This window comes from Trematomus bernacchii, unplaced genomic scaffold (assembly GCF_902827165.1).
Source record: "Trematomus bernacchii unplaced genomic scaffold, fTreBer1.1, whole genome shotgun sequence".
In the NCBI taxonomy this organism is placed as follows: domain Eukaryota; kingdom Metazoa; phylum Chordata; class Actinopteri; order Perciformes; family Nototheniidae; genus Trematomus; species Trematomus bernacchii.
The window spans coordinates 12,806,444-12,823,481 of record NW_022987698.1 but is presented as its reverse complement, the minus strand read 5'-3'; the positions used below and the strand labels follow the sequence as shown (position 1 = coordinate 12,823,481).

Here is a 17,038-nt window from a genome sequence, read left to right as displayed (position 1 = left end):
ACAATCACACACACACACACACACACACATAAATACACACGGACACACACACACACACGCGAGCTTCCCCCGGACCAGTAATCCAAACGAAAATATTTTCCCTCCGGATTATTTTGATAATTTGCTCCGCTAATAATCAATCAGATCGATGGATTCCAGAGAAGAGGAAACTTTAAAGGCCTTTTTCTCAAAATGATGACTCGGTGACAGTCATTATATAATGTGACATATTTTGCTTAATATTTGGAGTACAACAACAATCCTGATATCATTAGAAAGCTAGGAATCTCCTCTTTCCAACAGTGTATACAACTCAAAATGTGTCTTCGGGTCAATGCGACTGATTTCGATAGAGCAGGTCACATATGGTCTTTGTTTACATTAGCAATAATCGCTAACACTCAGAGCTAACCTGTACTGGAGAGAGTATGTGTAAAAAAAGCAGAAAATAACAAAAAGGAACTCACCTTGTGGTAAACCCGCAAGAAAATAAGCATTTGAGCTCCACACTGTTTCAGAAATAATCCTTGAAGTGGTTTGGAACATGATATGGTGTTTAATCACGGCAGCATTTAGCTGTATCTGAGCAGAGCAGACAGCCTGCTCGTCACAGAACTGGCAGTGTGCCAGCGTGCTCAAAAGGGGGCGTGGCCAGCAGAGAATCAGCCATTCTCTAACAGGGCTGAAATAGAGGGATATGAGGGATGTCTAAAATGCATGATCTGTTTGGTATTTTGAGCAAAACACATCATAGATATGTTTTTTATATATTTGTATATATCTGATACCCATAATATATATATATAGGAGAACTTTAAGTAGATTTTCTTTGGTAACCAGTGCCTTTATTGTTGAGACATAATTGAAATGGGGAGGGGGGGGGGGGGGGGGTGTGACATATGGTAAATGGTCCCGGAATTGGAACCAGGCTCTTCCACTGGGGGACCAAGCCCCAGTACATGGGCCACTTGTTATATCAATTCAGCTATACGGCAGCCCAGGTCCACTTTTCTTCGTCCGTGATTCTAACAAATTCTTGGTTCCTTCCTTTCTGTGTCAACTGAAGTGGTAACACAGTTTCAGTCCAATAGAATCATACAGTTTCCTGTTGTTACATGCATTCAGTCATACTTGGTTCGGTTAAGGGAACAAAACTTCTTGGTTTAGCTTACAAACATATTTTGGTTTTGGTCAAAAGTAATGTAGAATATGTCAATATTGAGTATTGGTTTCACATGGAACACAACACAGTGTCCCAGTGTCCCAGTCCTCTATTTTGTTCAACCAGTCCATACTCCACTCCCATGCAACTTTCCCACCTCGAGGTAGGGCACAGGGCCTCTTAGTGAAAACAGCTTGGTGGTTTTGTTTACCTTCCCTGCTAGCCTGCACAGCTTCATACATCTGTCACCTGATTGGTTGCACGTCCAAAGTTCAGCAGAAATCCTGTTCAAAGTTAAAATACGTTTTGGGAAATAACCCTTGTAGAGTTGAAAGGAAATGTCAAATATTTGACTCCCCTGCTCTGTGGTTTGGGACATCATTTTTGGTTACAACGTGATGATATTTATAGGACTGGGGAATGCAGCAACACAGGAAGATACAGCCTTGCAACAGAGGCCAATAAAGCAACACAAGCTGTCAAACAAACCACTTGTGTGCCTGCTCCGAGCACTCCACTTGTAAAGATCTGACTACCAGAGACGCCCAAGGCCACATCACAGCCATGAAGCAAAACTGAAAGTAATGAAGGACACAAATAACACACAATTTCACAATGGTCATTTATGAGGAACATTTCACAATGGTCATTTATGAGGAACTGAATGAAATAAATCTCTATCGATAGGCTCAAACAAATAAGGCCATCACTTTGTTTCAGGTGTTTTTTCTAGATGCATGAAAATTCAGAACACCAAGCCCAAAGATGGTAATGTAAATTGTAAGTATAAGCCTTTTTTTCTCCCATTATCCCTATCCTATTAATTCCTGTTCTAAGAAATAAAAGGTTGAGTCAGTAAAGGTGCCTCTATATTATCAGCCTGGCACTTGAAGAGCTTTAATAGCTTCTAAGTTCCTCACTTAGTGAATATTTTTTATTAAGAGAAAAGTGAATAAAATATATAATGGTCACCATTTGCATAATCTATACACCTGTTTGCCTGCAGCCCCAGAATTTAACATTTTTCAGAAGCGACCGACAGCACATTGACTGAATACAAAGATTACAAATGGAGAGGTTATTGCTGCTAGAAAATATAAAGTATTAAAATGTCGGCCATGGGTTTTTCAAAGAGCCTTCCATTCCATTAATATCACATCACTCGCTCACTTGCATTAGGCTCCTGTCTTCATAAAATTCACCTGGCTTTAGCGGAGCAGTTAATATCCGTAAGTATTGATTTTCACGTGTCCACATTGCTGGACATTAATACAGTATTTGGTCTAATGTTTATACTGGGCATATTGTGTGATTAATACTGATGTATACCTGTTCCGAAATTCTTTCTTTTGTTAAAAGTTGGGCTGTTGACGCATTATCGCTCATCAGTCATTCGTACTTTCTCCCATAATTCCAGCCTGGACGTTTACCATTTGTTACTAGGCAGGGAAAAGGCAAAGAAAGCAGGGAAATCGGCACAAGCTACATCTTGCACTGACTGGAGACCAGTGATTATCAGAAACAGCCATCACTACCTCTATGTAATGGCACACCTATTCCATGACAAATTTAAACTGCACTTATTCACTTTAAGTGTGGTCTACGGAAGAAAGACACCTTGCCGCTTTCTTGACGTTACACAAAAGTGGGAGATATCGGACCATATCTTTGTTTCTGTTCTGATTTTATGTAAAGCGTCTTTGAGCATTAGGAAAAGCGCTATACAAATCCCATGTATTATTATTATTTCACCAGTGTAGGAAAAGATAGTGCTCACAATATGATAGTGACAGAGATAACATGCACTGTGTAGAGCGCTTTATACAGAGGGCAATCACAGCGACTCTCGTTGACAGCGCCTTTGTCAATGCTTTAGCTAAGAGTCGGAACATTGTCTGACTTAATGCCAATAATTAACAAAATCACGTTATGTTATGAGGTTCTTTATTATTATTACACCCAAAATACAAGTAAATACTAGTATATGAAATTTGTGATTAATCATGATTATTCACAGGCTATTATTGTGGTTAACGCACATTTTGGATGGATCAAACATCCTTTTTTCCATAGAAAACATCGCAAGGCTGCATTGGAGCCCTACCATCCAATGTTTATTATATCAATCATAAATATAAATATATATCAATCATAAAGCTGCATTCAAATGGTAAGCGGAAAAACAGCTCTATGCTGCCGCTGCTGTTGTGTTACAAAATTGACCTCGTTTAGCAATGACTTTTAGATACGCAACCAGCTGTAAGTAGCAGCTCAAACTAGGGGACATTGAATAGAGACTAAATAGCACAAAACATCCCGGTGAGCAAAGAGCCGACTGCGTATCTTTTGAATGCAACTTCAGTCAAGCTATGCCCTAACTATATGTTTTGAAAAGCATATTCATCACTCATTCTTTCCTTTTCTGGAAGTAATAATCCTTATAATGTGTTTGAGTGAAGATCAGCCCTTTGATTACACTGCTCAGAGGCACAGATGAGAAACAAAAGCTGAGAAATGCAGCCATCCATTTTTCTCATGCATTTAGTTGCACTGACATCCAAGCAAAGGTAGGCCATAGCCATAAATCACAGGGCAAAATAACAGGCACATTTTGGGCCGGTCCATCATTGGCTGTGTTTTGTTTTCTCATTGCGTCTTGGCAAATTGCTGTTATTAATGGGAGAAAGCATAGTTTGCAGCCCTCATTAGATGTTGTTCCAACAGCGCCTCTGATGGATTAAGACAACCCGGAGGCCTTGTCTGCCTCTACAACCGGCTAATATGAGCCAATTAAATGCCATGCACTCTCCGGCCACTCCACACTTGCTTATGAGCTTGTGCAATGATATATAAGTATATCCTGTTTCATGGCCAAATGGATTTCAGTTTCTAAGTACATTTGTTTCAAACACTTTTCGGCTCAACCGTGTGCTTACCCTCCAGTTCCTTGAAAATAAAGTATGTCCGATTAAAGCTGTTGGTTTCTCTGAGGATGCTGAACATTTTCCTTTGATCAAGGCAGTTTAAAACCTTCCTCCTCATTTTCTAAAACTCTCCACTCAATAATTGGAGCTATTTGTGACACAAGCTGTTGGGTAGATGGTTGGGTTGAATGAAGCTGTCCAATCTAACTTAAAGTGCTTTTGTTTTAGTGTGATCACATTTTAAAAGGGGCAAAACATTGGAATATATTAGGATAAACAACACAAAAATATGTTGTATGTTTTATATTTCATTTGGGGAGCATCTACGTTGGTGAAAGAAACAAATAACCTTCCATATTTATAACAACCAGCACAGATTAACCTTCTCTGCTAAAAGGGCTGTTAACTTTATTTTAATAATACCACACTTTGTTACATGGAAGAGGGTAAGGGCCATGTGTTAAACACTTTTTAGGAAAACAAATACATTTTTTCTTGCCGAGTTCTGAGATTAAAGTCAGAATTCTGAAAAAAAAGTCTGAATACAGAGAACTCAGAACAAAATAACTCTCACTGTTTTTTGAAAACTCAGAATTAAGAGAAAAAAATATATCTGAATTCTGACTTTTTTCTCAGAATTCTGAAATGTTCTCAGAACCACGGTTGGTCCTAATCATCTTCCGTACGTATAGCACACAAATCATGTACATACAATTAAAGCATATATATTTACAGCCACCTACATACACTGAATACAACTATAACACCACTAAATAAAGATACAATAGTAAAAACAGAGTGTTTATAGAGAATAAAATACAGAAAATGTTTGCAGCAGCCTATATCTATCTTTACCAAAACATGCAAGTCCATGTCGGTGGTTAGTAATCATTCAAAAATGTGTTTTACTGGAAACCAATGAACGGAGCAAATAATGTGGGTTTTGTTGCCCTGAAATAAACACATTTAAAGGATCACAAGTGTTGAACTATCTCAGATGGGTTTTGTTTTTTTTACCTTTATTTATCCAGGTGAAATCCCATTGAGATCAATGATCTCTTTTTCAAGGGAGACCTGCAGCAGTAGGTTCCACATGAAGACATAAAAACATAAACAACAGAACAACAAAAGGACATCATACAGCAACAATTATAGGGATTACAATTTACATATCTATCCACATGTACAGGTACCAACAGCATCTGATTGTGTAGCATCCAACCGAGCTTTACAAACATGTAGTGGTACCAGATTGGTAATTTTCCATTATTTTTGCAGACTGTTCCAAGTTAGTGGAGCTGCACACATGTGATGACTTACAGAAACACTTGCACAGTGTTGAATTGTATGCACCGACTTGAATTAACAGTGGTGTTTCTGCTGTGTGAAAATGGCAGTCATTAGCCCATTTTTTAACAAGGGCAACATGTATAACAAGATATATTGCCTTGTTGTAACACTTTCAAAAGAGAATTGGCAAATAAAATGTGTCTAATTTATGGAGTCATTTGGATGGCATTGGTTGGATACTGAATTGTGTGGGAATCAAGCCCTCATGCTTTGCTATGTGCAGCCTGCAAATGCTCCAATTTGTGTAGGGATTATTTGAAATGTGAACTTTCCTGGCACCAGTGCATAACCCATGTAATTTGCTCTTTTAAAAATTCCTCATCCCTCCCCACACGCTCTGCAGCATTTTTCCTTCATTGGCTATGCTTTATTTTCCTCTGTGCCACATAGTCAATGAATTGTTCACAATTAATCCCTGCACCCACACACGCAGACCACCAAGTAATGACCTATATTATGTAGAATCGTTTTTTTTACAAGTGTAAGGATCTAATGTAAATGCATACTGTGTATGGATAAAGCATGTTGGCAGTGGTGGAAAGTAAATGTACTAAAGTACTGTATTTTAGTATCAAAATCAAATCAAATCAAGTTTTATTTATATAGCACATTTTTAAAACGATTTTTGGTCGAGCCAAAGTGCTGTACATATAATAATTACCTTACAGTAAGGACACTTTACAGCAAATATAACAGCACAGTTTGTGCAGAATATCATTATGAGAAAACTACATCCTCTGTCCTTAGTATAGTTTTGAGGTGAATTTAGAAGCCATTTACTTTTTACTCCATTACATTTATTGCACAGCTTTAGTTATTAGTTACTTTAAGATTATAAGCTGATACAAAATATGAATTACCAATAAATAAATAAATATATTGACATATAATTATAGGTTAAGATACCCACCATCAGTAATTAAAATTATCTCCAACTTAACCAGCCGTGTTAGATGGCTTCATTCACCAATCGTGTTGGCAGTAGGGACTTGGATTGGGAACTGAAGGGTTGCTGGTTCAAGACCAGACCTGAACAAATGAAGTGTGGACTGGTAGCTGGAAAGGTGCCGGTTCACCTCCTGGGCACTGCCGGGGTGTCCTTGAGCAAGGCACTGAACACCTAACTGCTCCCTGGCGCTGGAAAACCTGGCAGCATTTTTGCTCTGGCACTACCCGAGTGAAAAAAGGGTTATATTCTTCTTCTTCTAATCATAATCCAGTAATATGATATATATTATTCTGAAATGGGCTATTACACATAACGAGTACTTGTGTGTTGGTATTTGAGAATATGTTGATGACTTTTGTACTTAGTTTTTCTAGGTATAAAAAAAGGATTTATCTTAAGTATAAACATATATAGTGCTCTTCACATTCATTTGATGACATTAGTTACTAATTACTTTATAGGTTGATATTATTGATACAAAATATAAATGGATTTATGAGGTATACTATTATATACTATTATGGATTAAGATACCGGTCAATATAAGTAATTACTGAAGTTAGCTCCACCTTTACCAGCTGCAAGATACAATCATTTACACATTAATGGATCACTAATTATAATTCAGTGATGTAAGACATTATAATTATTATTCTGAAAATGGTCATTCTGCATAGTGAGTATACTATTAGTGTTGGTACTTTACGTTTATTTGGATGCTAATATTTCTGTACTTTCACTTCAATAAATGAAGGGAGATGTACTTGTAACGGTGTATTTCTAAACCGTGGTATTACGTCATTTACTTAAGAAAAGGATCTGTGCCTTTGTTCTACCTCTGCAACTAGAATTGTTTTTACCACAGATAACTGATTGTTTCTTTAACTAAAGGCAAGGCACACGTTTACCCCCTGGTGCGTGAGTAACAAAGAGGTAGCAGTTTCCATCACCTCTCTGGAAAACTCACACAGAGACATTTACAATACTGGGCTGCTCCTCTGGTGGGTTGGTAGTAAGTGGTTAGGATTTTCTCTCAGAGCATCAGCTCCGTGTTAATGACATGCAGTCTCCGGAAAGGTTTATTCATTCAATTTGACTCAAGAGAGAAGATGTCTTCAGCCTGCTCATTAAATTAAGATTCTTTAATAACCATATCTAGGTGTGCTGACACGAGAGAGATTCTGACCCTTGTCGACCAATGAAGATAACCAAAATGGTGTGTTTTAAAAGCATGTGACAGCAGTGCAGTGCATTACTCTGTTATGTCACAGTTTGGTGGTCATGATTCACCTCTGATCTGCTCTTAATTTCCTGTGCCACACAAATCCAAAGCTGTACTTTTGTAGTCATTTTCTAAAATGAGGGGACCTATTTTCTGCCTTTCACATAGTCCAATTCTAATTTCTTCAATTTGATTCAGTACATGTGGCTGCTTTGAAAGGAATGCCATTGAGGAAAAAATGGCAGAGTTCATTATGATGTGCATGGTGCTTGTCGAAATAGGTTCGACAAAGATGACAGATGGTGGAAAATAATAAGTGGTCTTCAACCAGTTCAGCATCAAAGAACACGTCATTTAATAGTACACGCTGTTGCTATTAATATGGAAATTAGCATTTTTTTGTTAATGCTAATTTCCATCTACGTCAGTCAATTTATTATTATTTATGATTGCCAATATCATCAGCACTTAACTAAAGTACATTTTGAAATGAAAGGCACATTTAAATACATTATTGGTCTATTTGTCTGATATAAAACCATTTTCCACACTTGGAAATGATGAATCTTAGGACTAGAATGCTAAGAATATCCATCAATTTTCATCTTCATGCACATTCACAGAAATGGCTAGGAAATGCGTCATCTCCTCAAAAAATGTTTTCAAATGCCATATATATTCATTTGTCGCTTTTCAGCTCTTGTCGACAAAGGCATCTGAGTTTTTTCAAAAGGATCTTTGTGAAATAAGGCACTCCACATTATATGGTTATGACTGCCACCAGTGCCTGTCATACCAAATTATGTTCTAATTGTAATCTACTTTCTGCCTGTGGCATTACCCACACTCATTTGGTCACAGTCATCCAACCCTGTGTGCCTAATACTGCATGTCGTCAGTGAGAAAAATATATTTGTTGAATTATACTTGAGAGAAAACTTTTGGTGAAGTAACACACTCAGCATTTGAGCTGAATAGGCACTTTGGGTGTCAGTGCTTAAGATTTAGGACATTTCACTGAGGTTTATATATGTGTACAGCAGTGGCGAGCCGTGACTTTTATACCTAGGCCCTCTGACCCCCACCCCTTTCCTCGAAAAAAAAAAAAGAGTTATTACGTCACAGCGTATACTTCGGCCGAAGGCGAGTTTACGCTGTTGACAGGAAGTTGTTGTTGCTATGGAAACAAGAAAAGCTTCACAGCGGGCGGAACTTGTCATAAAGTCCGCGATAATAAAACCCACCCATTTAGAGGGAAAATATTATTGGTCAATTTGACATCACTCTCTCCTTCAGTTACTATAGCAGGCCCTCTGTGAATTCATAGCAGGACCACCAATCAGCTCCTGTCTTCACAGTAACGGCCCATCCACACGGCGGCGTGCGTTGAAGCTTCAACGCAGCTTCCCATTCACTTTGAATGGGGTGACGTCACGCTTTGCCGAACTGCATTGTGGTTCCGTCGCTTTGCCTCCGTTGCTCGCTTCAAAAGTTGAGAAATGTTCAACTTTTCAAGCTTCGACGGAAGCGTCAGCCAATCAAATCATATGCCAGTACAAGCTCTAGCCAATCAAACCGCGTGCTTGTGTGTCCGGGGCGGGAGATTCATGTGATTGGTTGTTGATCGAGCTTCAGACATGCCCGCCGGCAAGCTTCAACGCTCGCTGCCGTGTGGACACTGCGTAACTCGCAGAGACGAGCTTCTTTCATTTAACCCTTCACATTCAAACAGAAACTGAATAGGCAGATTCGAAGCATTTATTTCTTTGGAAATGTTATTTTAAATGCAACTAAATCAAGTTATTTTGGTAAAACAAATGAAAAATATATCAAAAATATATTTAAAAAAAATATATTAAATATATATTTTACATTTTTTTAAACATTATTTTGTAGAATATCTTAGGCCCTCAGAGAAGGCCTAGAGGGCCCTGACGGCTCGCCACTGGTGTACAGTGATATCCATCTGTTCTACAAGATCCGATCCCCTCATTCAATCCTGAATGTTTTAAAACAGCTATTATGTTGGGCAGAGGTTTGCCATTTTTGGCCACTACATTTAGCTTCCCCACATTTAAGGTAAGGTTCACTTTAATGTATCCAGCATACAGTTTCAATTGAACTGCCCCCTTCCAGTTCATTTTTTCTCCCAGGCCTTCTCCATATCTCAAAGGGGGAGGGGGGTTACATTTGTACTCACCCATTGTTTTGGGGAATCTCGTTCCTACTGTATGCTGATATGCTGTGCTATGATCACATGTGTGTGTGTGTGTGATAGTAGAACTGTACCCAGTGGTGGAATAAGTATTCAGATATTTATTTAAGTAAAATGTGCAATACCACATAGCAAACATGCTCTGTGAAAAGAAGAAGGAGTAGAAGATAGTGGAGTAGAAGTATAGTTGGAGCTGAAAATGGATATACTCAAGTGAAGTACCTGATATTGTAACCCTAACCCTAACCTTACCTGAATTTGTGGAGGACATCTTATGCACATTTTTTGTCTCATATTTGTAATTTGTTCCTCCATTGTGACATGTTTACATGATTTAAAGTTCTAACAATTCTTTATTTTTCTCTTACTGCCTGTGCTGCAGCACTTCTTTTCACCCTCTGTCTGAAACCAGAGCCCAGTCTGCTCTGATTGGTTAACTTACTCTGTACTGATTGGTCATCCGCTTAGAGATGTATTGGAAATGTCCCGCCCCTTAGCTCATGACGTAAAAAGTGTTGAGGTGAGTGTTACATAGTGATGTCTATATATTGGAGTCCAATCAAGGCATTTCAGGCAGGGGGAGTGTGTGGGAGAGAAATTCCCTCTAGAGCGTACTTTGGGATTTTAGCCTTTACAGACCATTTACATGCACCAAAACCTATAAAACACACTACAGGAAAGGGAAAACCCAGAAAAGCATTAAAGGGTTAGGGTTAGGCCTCATTAGGCGCTTTCACACCGCAGTACTTTTCCCACTAAGGTTCATCAGAACTTAGTTTATGAGAACTCTTTAGTTCTTCAGTAGAAGCTGCTGGGACTCCCAGCAGCTTCCGAAGCCTTCCGAGTAAATCGCCAGAACGCCGACACCTCTTCATCTCCACCGCTCCCATGTTTTCTTTTGTGTTGCCAAAGTTAGTCTCTCTGCGTTTGTGCGCTGTTCTAATGCTACTGCTAATAATGCTAATGCGAGGATAATAAAATGGCGGCTTCACAAAACCTTTTGTGAGTTTTACGGGGCGTGGTTTTGCAATCCGTCCAGCCAATTAGAAATAGGAACCTTTTTCTCACACGAAAGTCCCTGCTCTCTAGACGGAAAAGGGGGTAAAAAGGTTCTCATGAACTAATTTTTGTTCCGGAGACACTGCGGTGTGAAAGCGCCTTTTAATTATAGTGCTCAAGTACTTTCCACCACTACTTATACCTGCAGGTCTTTATGGAGTGCTGTGTAGAAAACAATATGTAGAGCCAAGACTTAACAATCTTAAGCACTACTGAGTACTTTTTATTATTACTTTAATTTATTTTTGTTCTGTTTACAGCAGAGTGTGTGCGTATGATTTGCCAGTCTGTGTAAAACTATTATCACAAAAGCCTAAGTTATTTTCTTTTTAATGAAAACTGAAATTCATTTCAAAAGCTCAAGGCAGTGTACTGCACGGCACTTATAATACCGTTTATTTGTCCGTATGAGAAAAATATGTTGATTTATACCCGCATCAAAATATATGGTAGCATTACCCTTTTAAATACATTTTCATAATAAGACCAAGATGTTTAGCTTTTTCTGACATTTAAAAAAAAAAAAATTTTTTATATTGAATGGCAATGAATGACATCTTCAACCACTCTTTCAAATGCCTATGCTTCTCTAAGGAATGTATTGCATGTTTTTTCAAGGCCAAACAGCACCAGGTAAATAACTGGTGAAAAGCTTCAATTTCATTTCATTTCAAACCTTTATTTATCCAGGTTGTATCCCATTGAGATCATTGATCTCTTTTCCAAGGGAGACCTGCTCAAGTAGGTTCCACATGAAACATAAAAACATAAACAGAACAACAAAAAGGACATCATACAGCATCAATGGGCTTTGTAAAGCAAAACATGCAGGACCAATCACATTGAAATGATTAAATTGGTTTTACCACACTAACTTGGTTTTACATACAGAGATAATCAAAACATATTTGGTTTGAAGGAAGATGGAATTTGAATTCGACAAAACAAAAGAGATGTTAATTATAAAGAAATTCATTGAAAAGTGAACACGCTTATCCCCTTAAGTAACTACAAATGAAGTGCTATTTACCAAAATACTTACCTCCCATGTGGAAAAGTGCTTGTTGTGTAAAAATGATTCATGGACATTTTCCAAAAGAGAGTGCATAGTCAATATTATATATATAAATAATTAACATTCTGCAAATTCATGACCGCTTTAATGCTGTTGCTCAACATTTACCTCGGCAAGAAAAAAAGTAACTTCTTCATGTTGTTTTTATGATTTATGACTGTAATAAAACTTTTCTCCTTTCTTTTTCTCCAGGATATTTGACAGTTACCATAGAGCCCCTGCCTCCTGTTGTTGTGGGAGAGACTGTTACCCTCAAGTGTAACTTCAAAACTGACGGAAGGCTACGAGAGATTGTTTGGTATAGGGTGAGTAAACATGTCTCCTCTTTCAATGCCATTTAAACACTAGAATATCAAGAGCATCATTCCTTTCATTTTAGCCTCTAGGTATTCAATAACACAGGTTCATGGCGGCCTTAAAGAAGATACCATGCACTGTCAAACTGCCATTGTTAGGAAACAGGCTAATATTTGGAGCAGCTGTATGGGAGGCATCACTGGCTGTTGCTTGGGAATTTGATTTCTCAATCTGCTGGTCATCACCATCATGTCTTAATAGTTCACAGCTGGCGACTTAACAGTTATTAAAATCCCAGTTGGTGTACTACACTGCCTAAGTGCTGCCAATAATTAGATCTCTGTTGGAGGAAAAAGATACAACACACATTTTTTTTTTTCAAGATTAAGTTAATTTTGTCAACGCGACTATTTGATTAAAGTTCAGTTGGTAAAGAAAATGTGCAGATATCACAGTTCAAAGACCTTATATTTATTTCACATCATGAGAGTCCCTGATAAGCAATTGAATTGGTAAGCAGGAGCAGCTGTCACACCCTTGTCTAAACATTTGTTTTTGCCAAAAATCTCCAATCATTCTTGAGTGCTTTACAGGATTGCGTTGTCAAAGTGGCTGACTCTACTTTTTGAATGTGCTCATTGATAATTGGATTTGTGTAATCTACTGACAAACTGTAGAGCCTGAAATGTTATCAACCAAGCATAGGTGTTCCATCAAATACATTGCACTGCTCTATTCATCAACAAGTCACTTGGACTTCTTCTTGTGTCATCAATGGTGCTTGTGATATAATCAAAATACTGATGGGTTTGCAAGACAAACAAGTGAACAGCATACAGACGGCTGCATGCAGAGGTGGCTCTGCTCAGTAGAATATATATGCACTAGTAAGACATGCAGTTCTGACTTACTGAACAATAGATGTGTCTTAGGAGCTCTACACTAACTTTACACAAGGAGAATGACAGTTTGCTTCTCCTGAGGAATATATCCATCTTGTGAAAACAGTTGTCTGTGTATGTATTGTGGGTCTGGAGGAAGCTTTCTAAAATCTGAACAAATAATTAGAAGGAGCTGTTGCATTATGGTTAATGTAGGATCCAGGATTGCTAATGCTTGACCCATACAGGAAGATAGCAAATATTTAGTTGGATCAATGTTAACCATTCTGTAAAAATGAAAAAATAAATAATAATAATAACAACAATAAAATAATAATAATGATAATAACAATACAAATAATATTAATAATTTAAATGATAATAACAATAATACAATAATAATAAGTATTAATAACAACAGTAGTAATAATAATAATAATAATAATAATAATAATAATAATAATAATAATAATAATAATAATAATAACAGTAACAGTATCAATAACAATACAATAATAATTATTATTAATACTATCAACACTAGTAATAATAGTTTTAATAATAATAATAATAACAATAATAATTTATAATAATAAATAAATACATTTTAAAAGGTCTGATCTACGTCTTGTCATCAGAATACGGATGAAGGGCAGTGAAACATCACCTTGGTCCAATAATAAAGTGAGCGTTTGAGCCCTGCAGTGGGCAAGCTATTTGTTTTTATTTCATCATCTGCTTCACCTCGGCACGTGCCCTAGTTTGTTTTGTATGAACAGTTTCTCATTTTTTTGTATCTTCTGTGCGCTTGGCATGCTGAAGGGCATTACAAAATCATTAAATACAAAATGACTACTGTGGTGATGGAGGGAATTTCTAAATGTCCTGCCAAAACACACAATCAGTAATACAAATCTCAATTATGTATCACCTGAGTCAAGCTAATAATCCAGGAAATGATTGAGTACTACAATTCACCCAAAAATGACATGCCGTTCTGAAAAACGCTCCCATGTAAACTTTCCAATGTGTTTTTGACCAATATGCAATCCTTATTGGAACACTACTTAATAAAGTACACCTTTCATACATGAGAAAGCAACCATGTACTGCTTATAAAAGCACTGTCTTTATAGTGTCTTCTGCCTTTTCACTCTTTTATTGGGGAACAAAACGGTGTCTCTGGACTCATCTTAGCAAACGCTGACCTTTCAATGTAGCACAAAAATAGATTTATGGCTCTTTACACATTCACCCCCGTATCATAGATCACTTTCATGACGGTGACAATTCATTTAATCAGGCGGGGATATGAAAGCGTTGTTTTGCTTATATTCTGTCAGAATTCTGTGGTCCCTGTTGAGGGCTTAACTTTAAATAACCGCTGCGAGAATAAAGCTGTCTATATTAAGTGTCCTCACGAGGAAAGCTTAGAGGTTGTAACAGAAACTGACCCCATCTCTCCGGTGGACGCCGCTGATAATGTATTAATCAATTACCTACACCTTGCTGCCAAATGTTCTTTAATCTCTGCCTTTTCATTTGACTAAATAATGTTGACTCCTCATTTTACCTCCTGTTCAAATGGATGGGGTTGATACTCCCCTGGGGAATTGGCATATCTAATCGAAACTTGGCCAATCATAAAAAGGGGAAGCATGAAGTGAATATTTCAACAAGTGCTGATTTGTGCTGCTAGATCCTGACATATTCTGTTTGAGGATTTTTTAATGCATAACACATCCAGACTGCAGTCAGAATTAACACGTCTAAGGATGTACTTAAGATAAAACCTGATCATTGTAGAGGACCTTTCAAGCCACGCTCACTCAAAATGTCCACAAAATGATATTCAAAGCCAAACAGATAAAAGTAATGGATTTGATTTCAGTTACATTATGGGTTCTCTTAAAGCCTTTAGTGTTTTCTTTATGAATAAGATAATTTTTTTAGCGACTGTACAAATGTTATCTTTACCGAGAGAAATTGTAAGCGTGTGTGAAAGGGGGGAATTTTTCTATTCAAAAGCCACACCTTTCCTTTTCATTAAGTAACTTGACCTTCCTATGTAATACAAAATAAAAAGATTTCTTTCAAGAAGGTAGTATTAATCTTTTGGTTAACACAAGAAGAGACTGCACAATAATGAAGGAGACCAAAAGCAGAAATAACAAGCATATATAATGCAAAAACATAAGAATACTGCAATATTTCATGTTTGTTGCATGGACTAAATATTACCTTACAATTGTTTAGCAAAGTGACTTATTGTATAAAGTGCATTTCAATCACAACGTATAACGCAAACAATTCAATAATTGTGCAACTTAAAAAAAGAATAAAATCAAATGAAATAAGGAAACTGCTTTAAGACTTCAACATTATAGAAACACAGATTTCTGTAGCTGTTAAACAGTGATGTCAACACTGATCATAGATATAGACAGAGCGAATGAAAATCCACTGTATTTAACCATGTTTTGATGCGAGGCATAATTAAACCCATGCAGTGGAGTATAAGAGAACAAAATAATTGTTTTAAAAATAAATGAATGTTTACATAATGGTAGCTCCAACCACCAATCAAAACAAGCTAAATGAAACATTGTCTCCCTTAATTACATCTTTCATTTAAGTTTACACAAGATGACACAACATTAACAGACAGGAAGTGAATGGAGTGAGAACGCCCTCTGTAATGGAGGCTGTATAGCTAATGCTTCAAGAGCAAAAAAATGAAAGCCTCTGGAGTGTGTATGGTTTTACACTAATGTTTTAAGTGTGTCGTGAATACTGACGGGCCATGGATTCATCGTTATGGATATGTAATGCCATCAAGCCGTCTATTATGCTGTAATAGCGAACCAAATAGTAATGATAGATCATTTGATAAGATGGCGCTGCCTGTTTGGGAGAGGAACGTCGGCGTGGTGGTGCGTGGGGACTCCTCTTCAAAGACCTGCACACAAGCTCATCTCATGCCGTGCCTGTTTTAATTCATGTCATCCTAATGGATATGTACATATGGGACATCTCCCAGTGGGCGCCCAGGTATACGCTGACGGTGGTAAAAAGCAAGAGGTGTCTGTTAGCTTGCCTGTTGAGTGCAGCTCTGCGGTGTGGTTCATTTTAATCACTGGATCAGCTGTCTCTGCTCTCCTGTTCTGCCTCTTCCCTCGCTCTGCCTATTACAACTCCTCCATTCTCCCCCCGACATAACTCTTCTGGGATCCTCTCTCACCGATGTGAGTGTCTTCCCTAAGACACTTTCCTAATTTACCACTGGACTGTCTGCTGGCTGAGCTGGTTTTTCTGGAACTCATCTCATCATTCAGCTGTGTCCACCTCTGTCCATTTCATTATTAGGATTCAGACTCACCTGTATTTATAATCCTGCTCTCTGCTGAATTAAACACCATTCTCCAAAACCCAATGCGTACATGCTGTAGCTTTACAAGATGACGTGCGATAGTAACGGTATCAAAGGGAAACATTTTAATCATGTTCCAGAGACATGTTGTCTTCCTCGTGATGATAAAGTGCAAAATAATCTGTGTGGGTTATTTTCAGCAGGAACTAGCCGAGAAAATACAATAATTGGTCTCCACATTATTTTTTACATTTTATTTTGTTGTAGGTAGTCTTGTCTTGTTGTTTTCTCTTGAAATACATGTTATGACTGAGGGATACAAAAAAATGATTTTCATTGTTATATTTCTCATTTAAATTCCCAGACATGCCTACAAAAAGAAAATATATCTATAATTCTTACATTTAGAACTGAGTTGCTGTTGTTGGATGGCAGCCATATTAATGTTCCAGCTATGTCAGTGCTGTGAGCTCTTTTCTAAATTAAACACACTGTGTACTCTCTTATTATCTTCTTGTATACTTAAAATACAGT

The 17,038-nt window shown here is 37.5% G+C and overlaps 1 protein-coding gene across 2 annotated transcripts in view; it reads left to right on the top strand.

The window, feature by feature from the left end:
* Nucleotides 1-17,038, top strand: part of igsf21a (immunoglobin superfamily, member 21a) — a 219,373-nt gene that overhangs the window by 54,094 nt on the left and 148,241 nt on the right. For both annotated transcript variants that reach the window (XM_034138627.1, XM_034138625.1), the window contains exon 2: nucleotides 12,149-12,261. In XM_034138627.1, coding sequence (XP_033994518.1) covers nucleotides 12,149-12,261 — 113 coding nt within the window. The remainder of the gene's footprint in view (nucleotides 1-12,148; nucleotides 12,262-17,038) is intronic.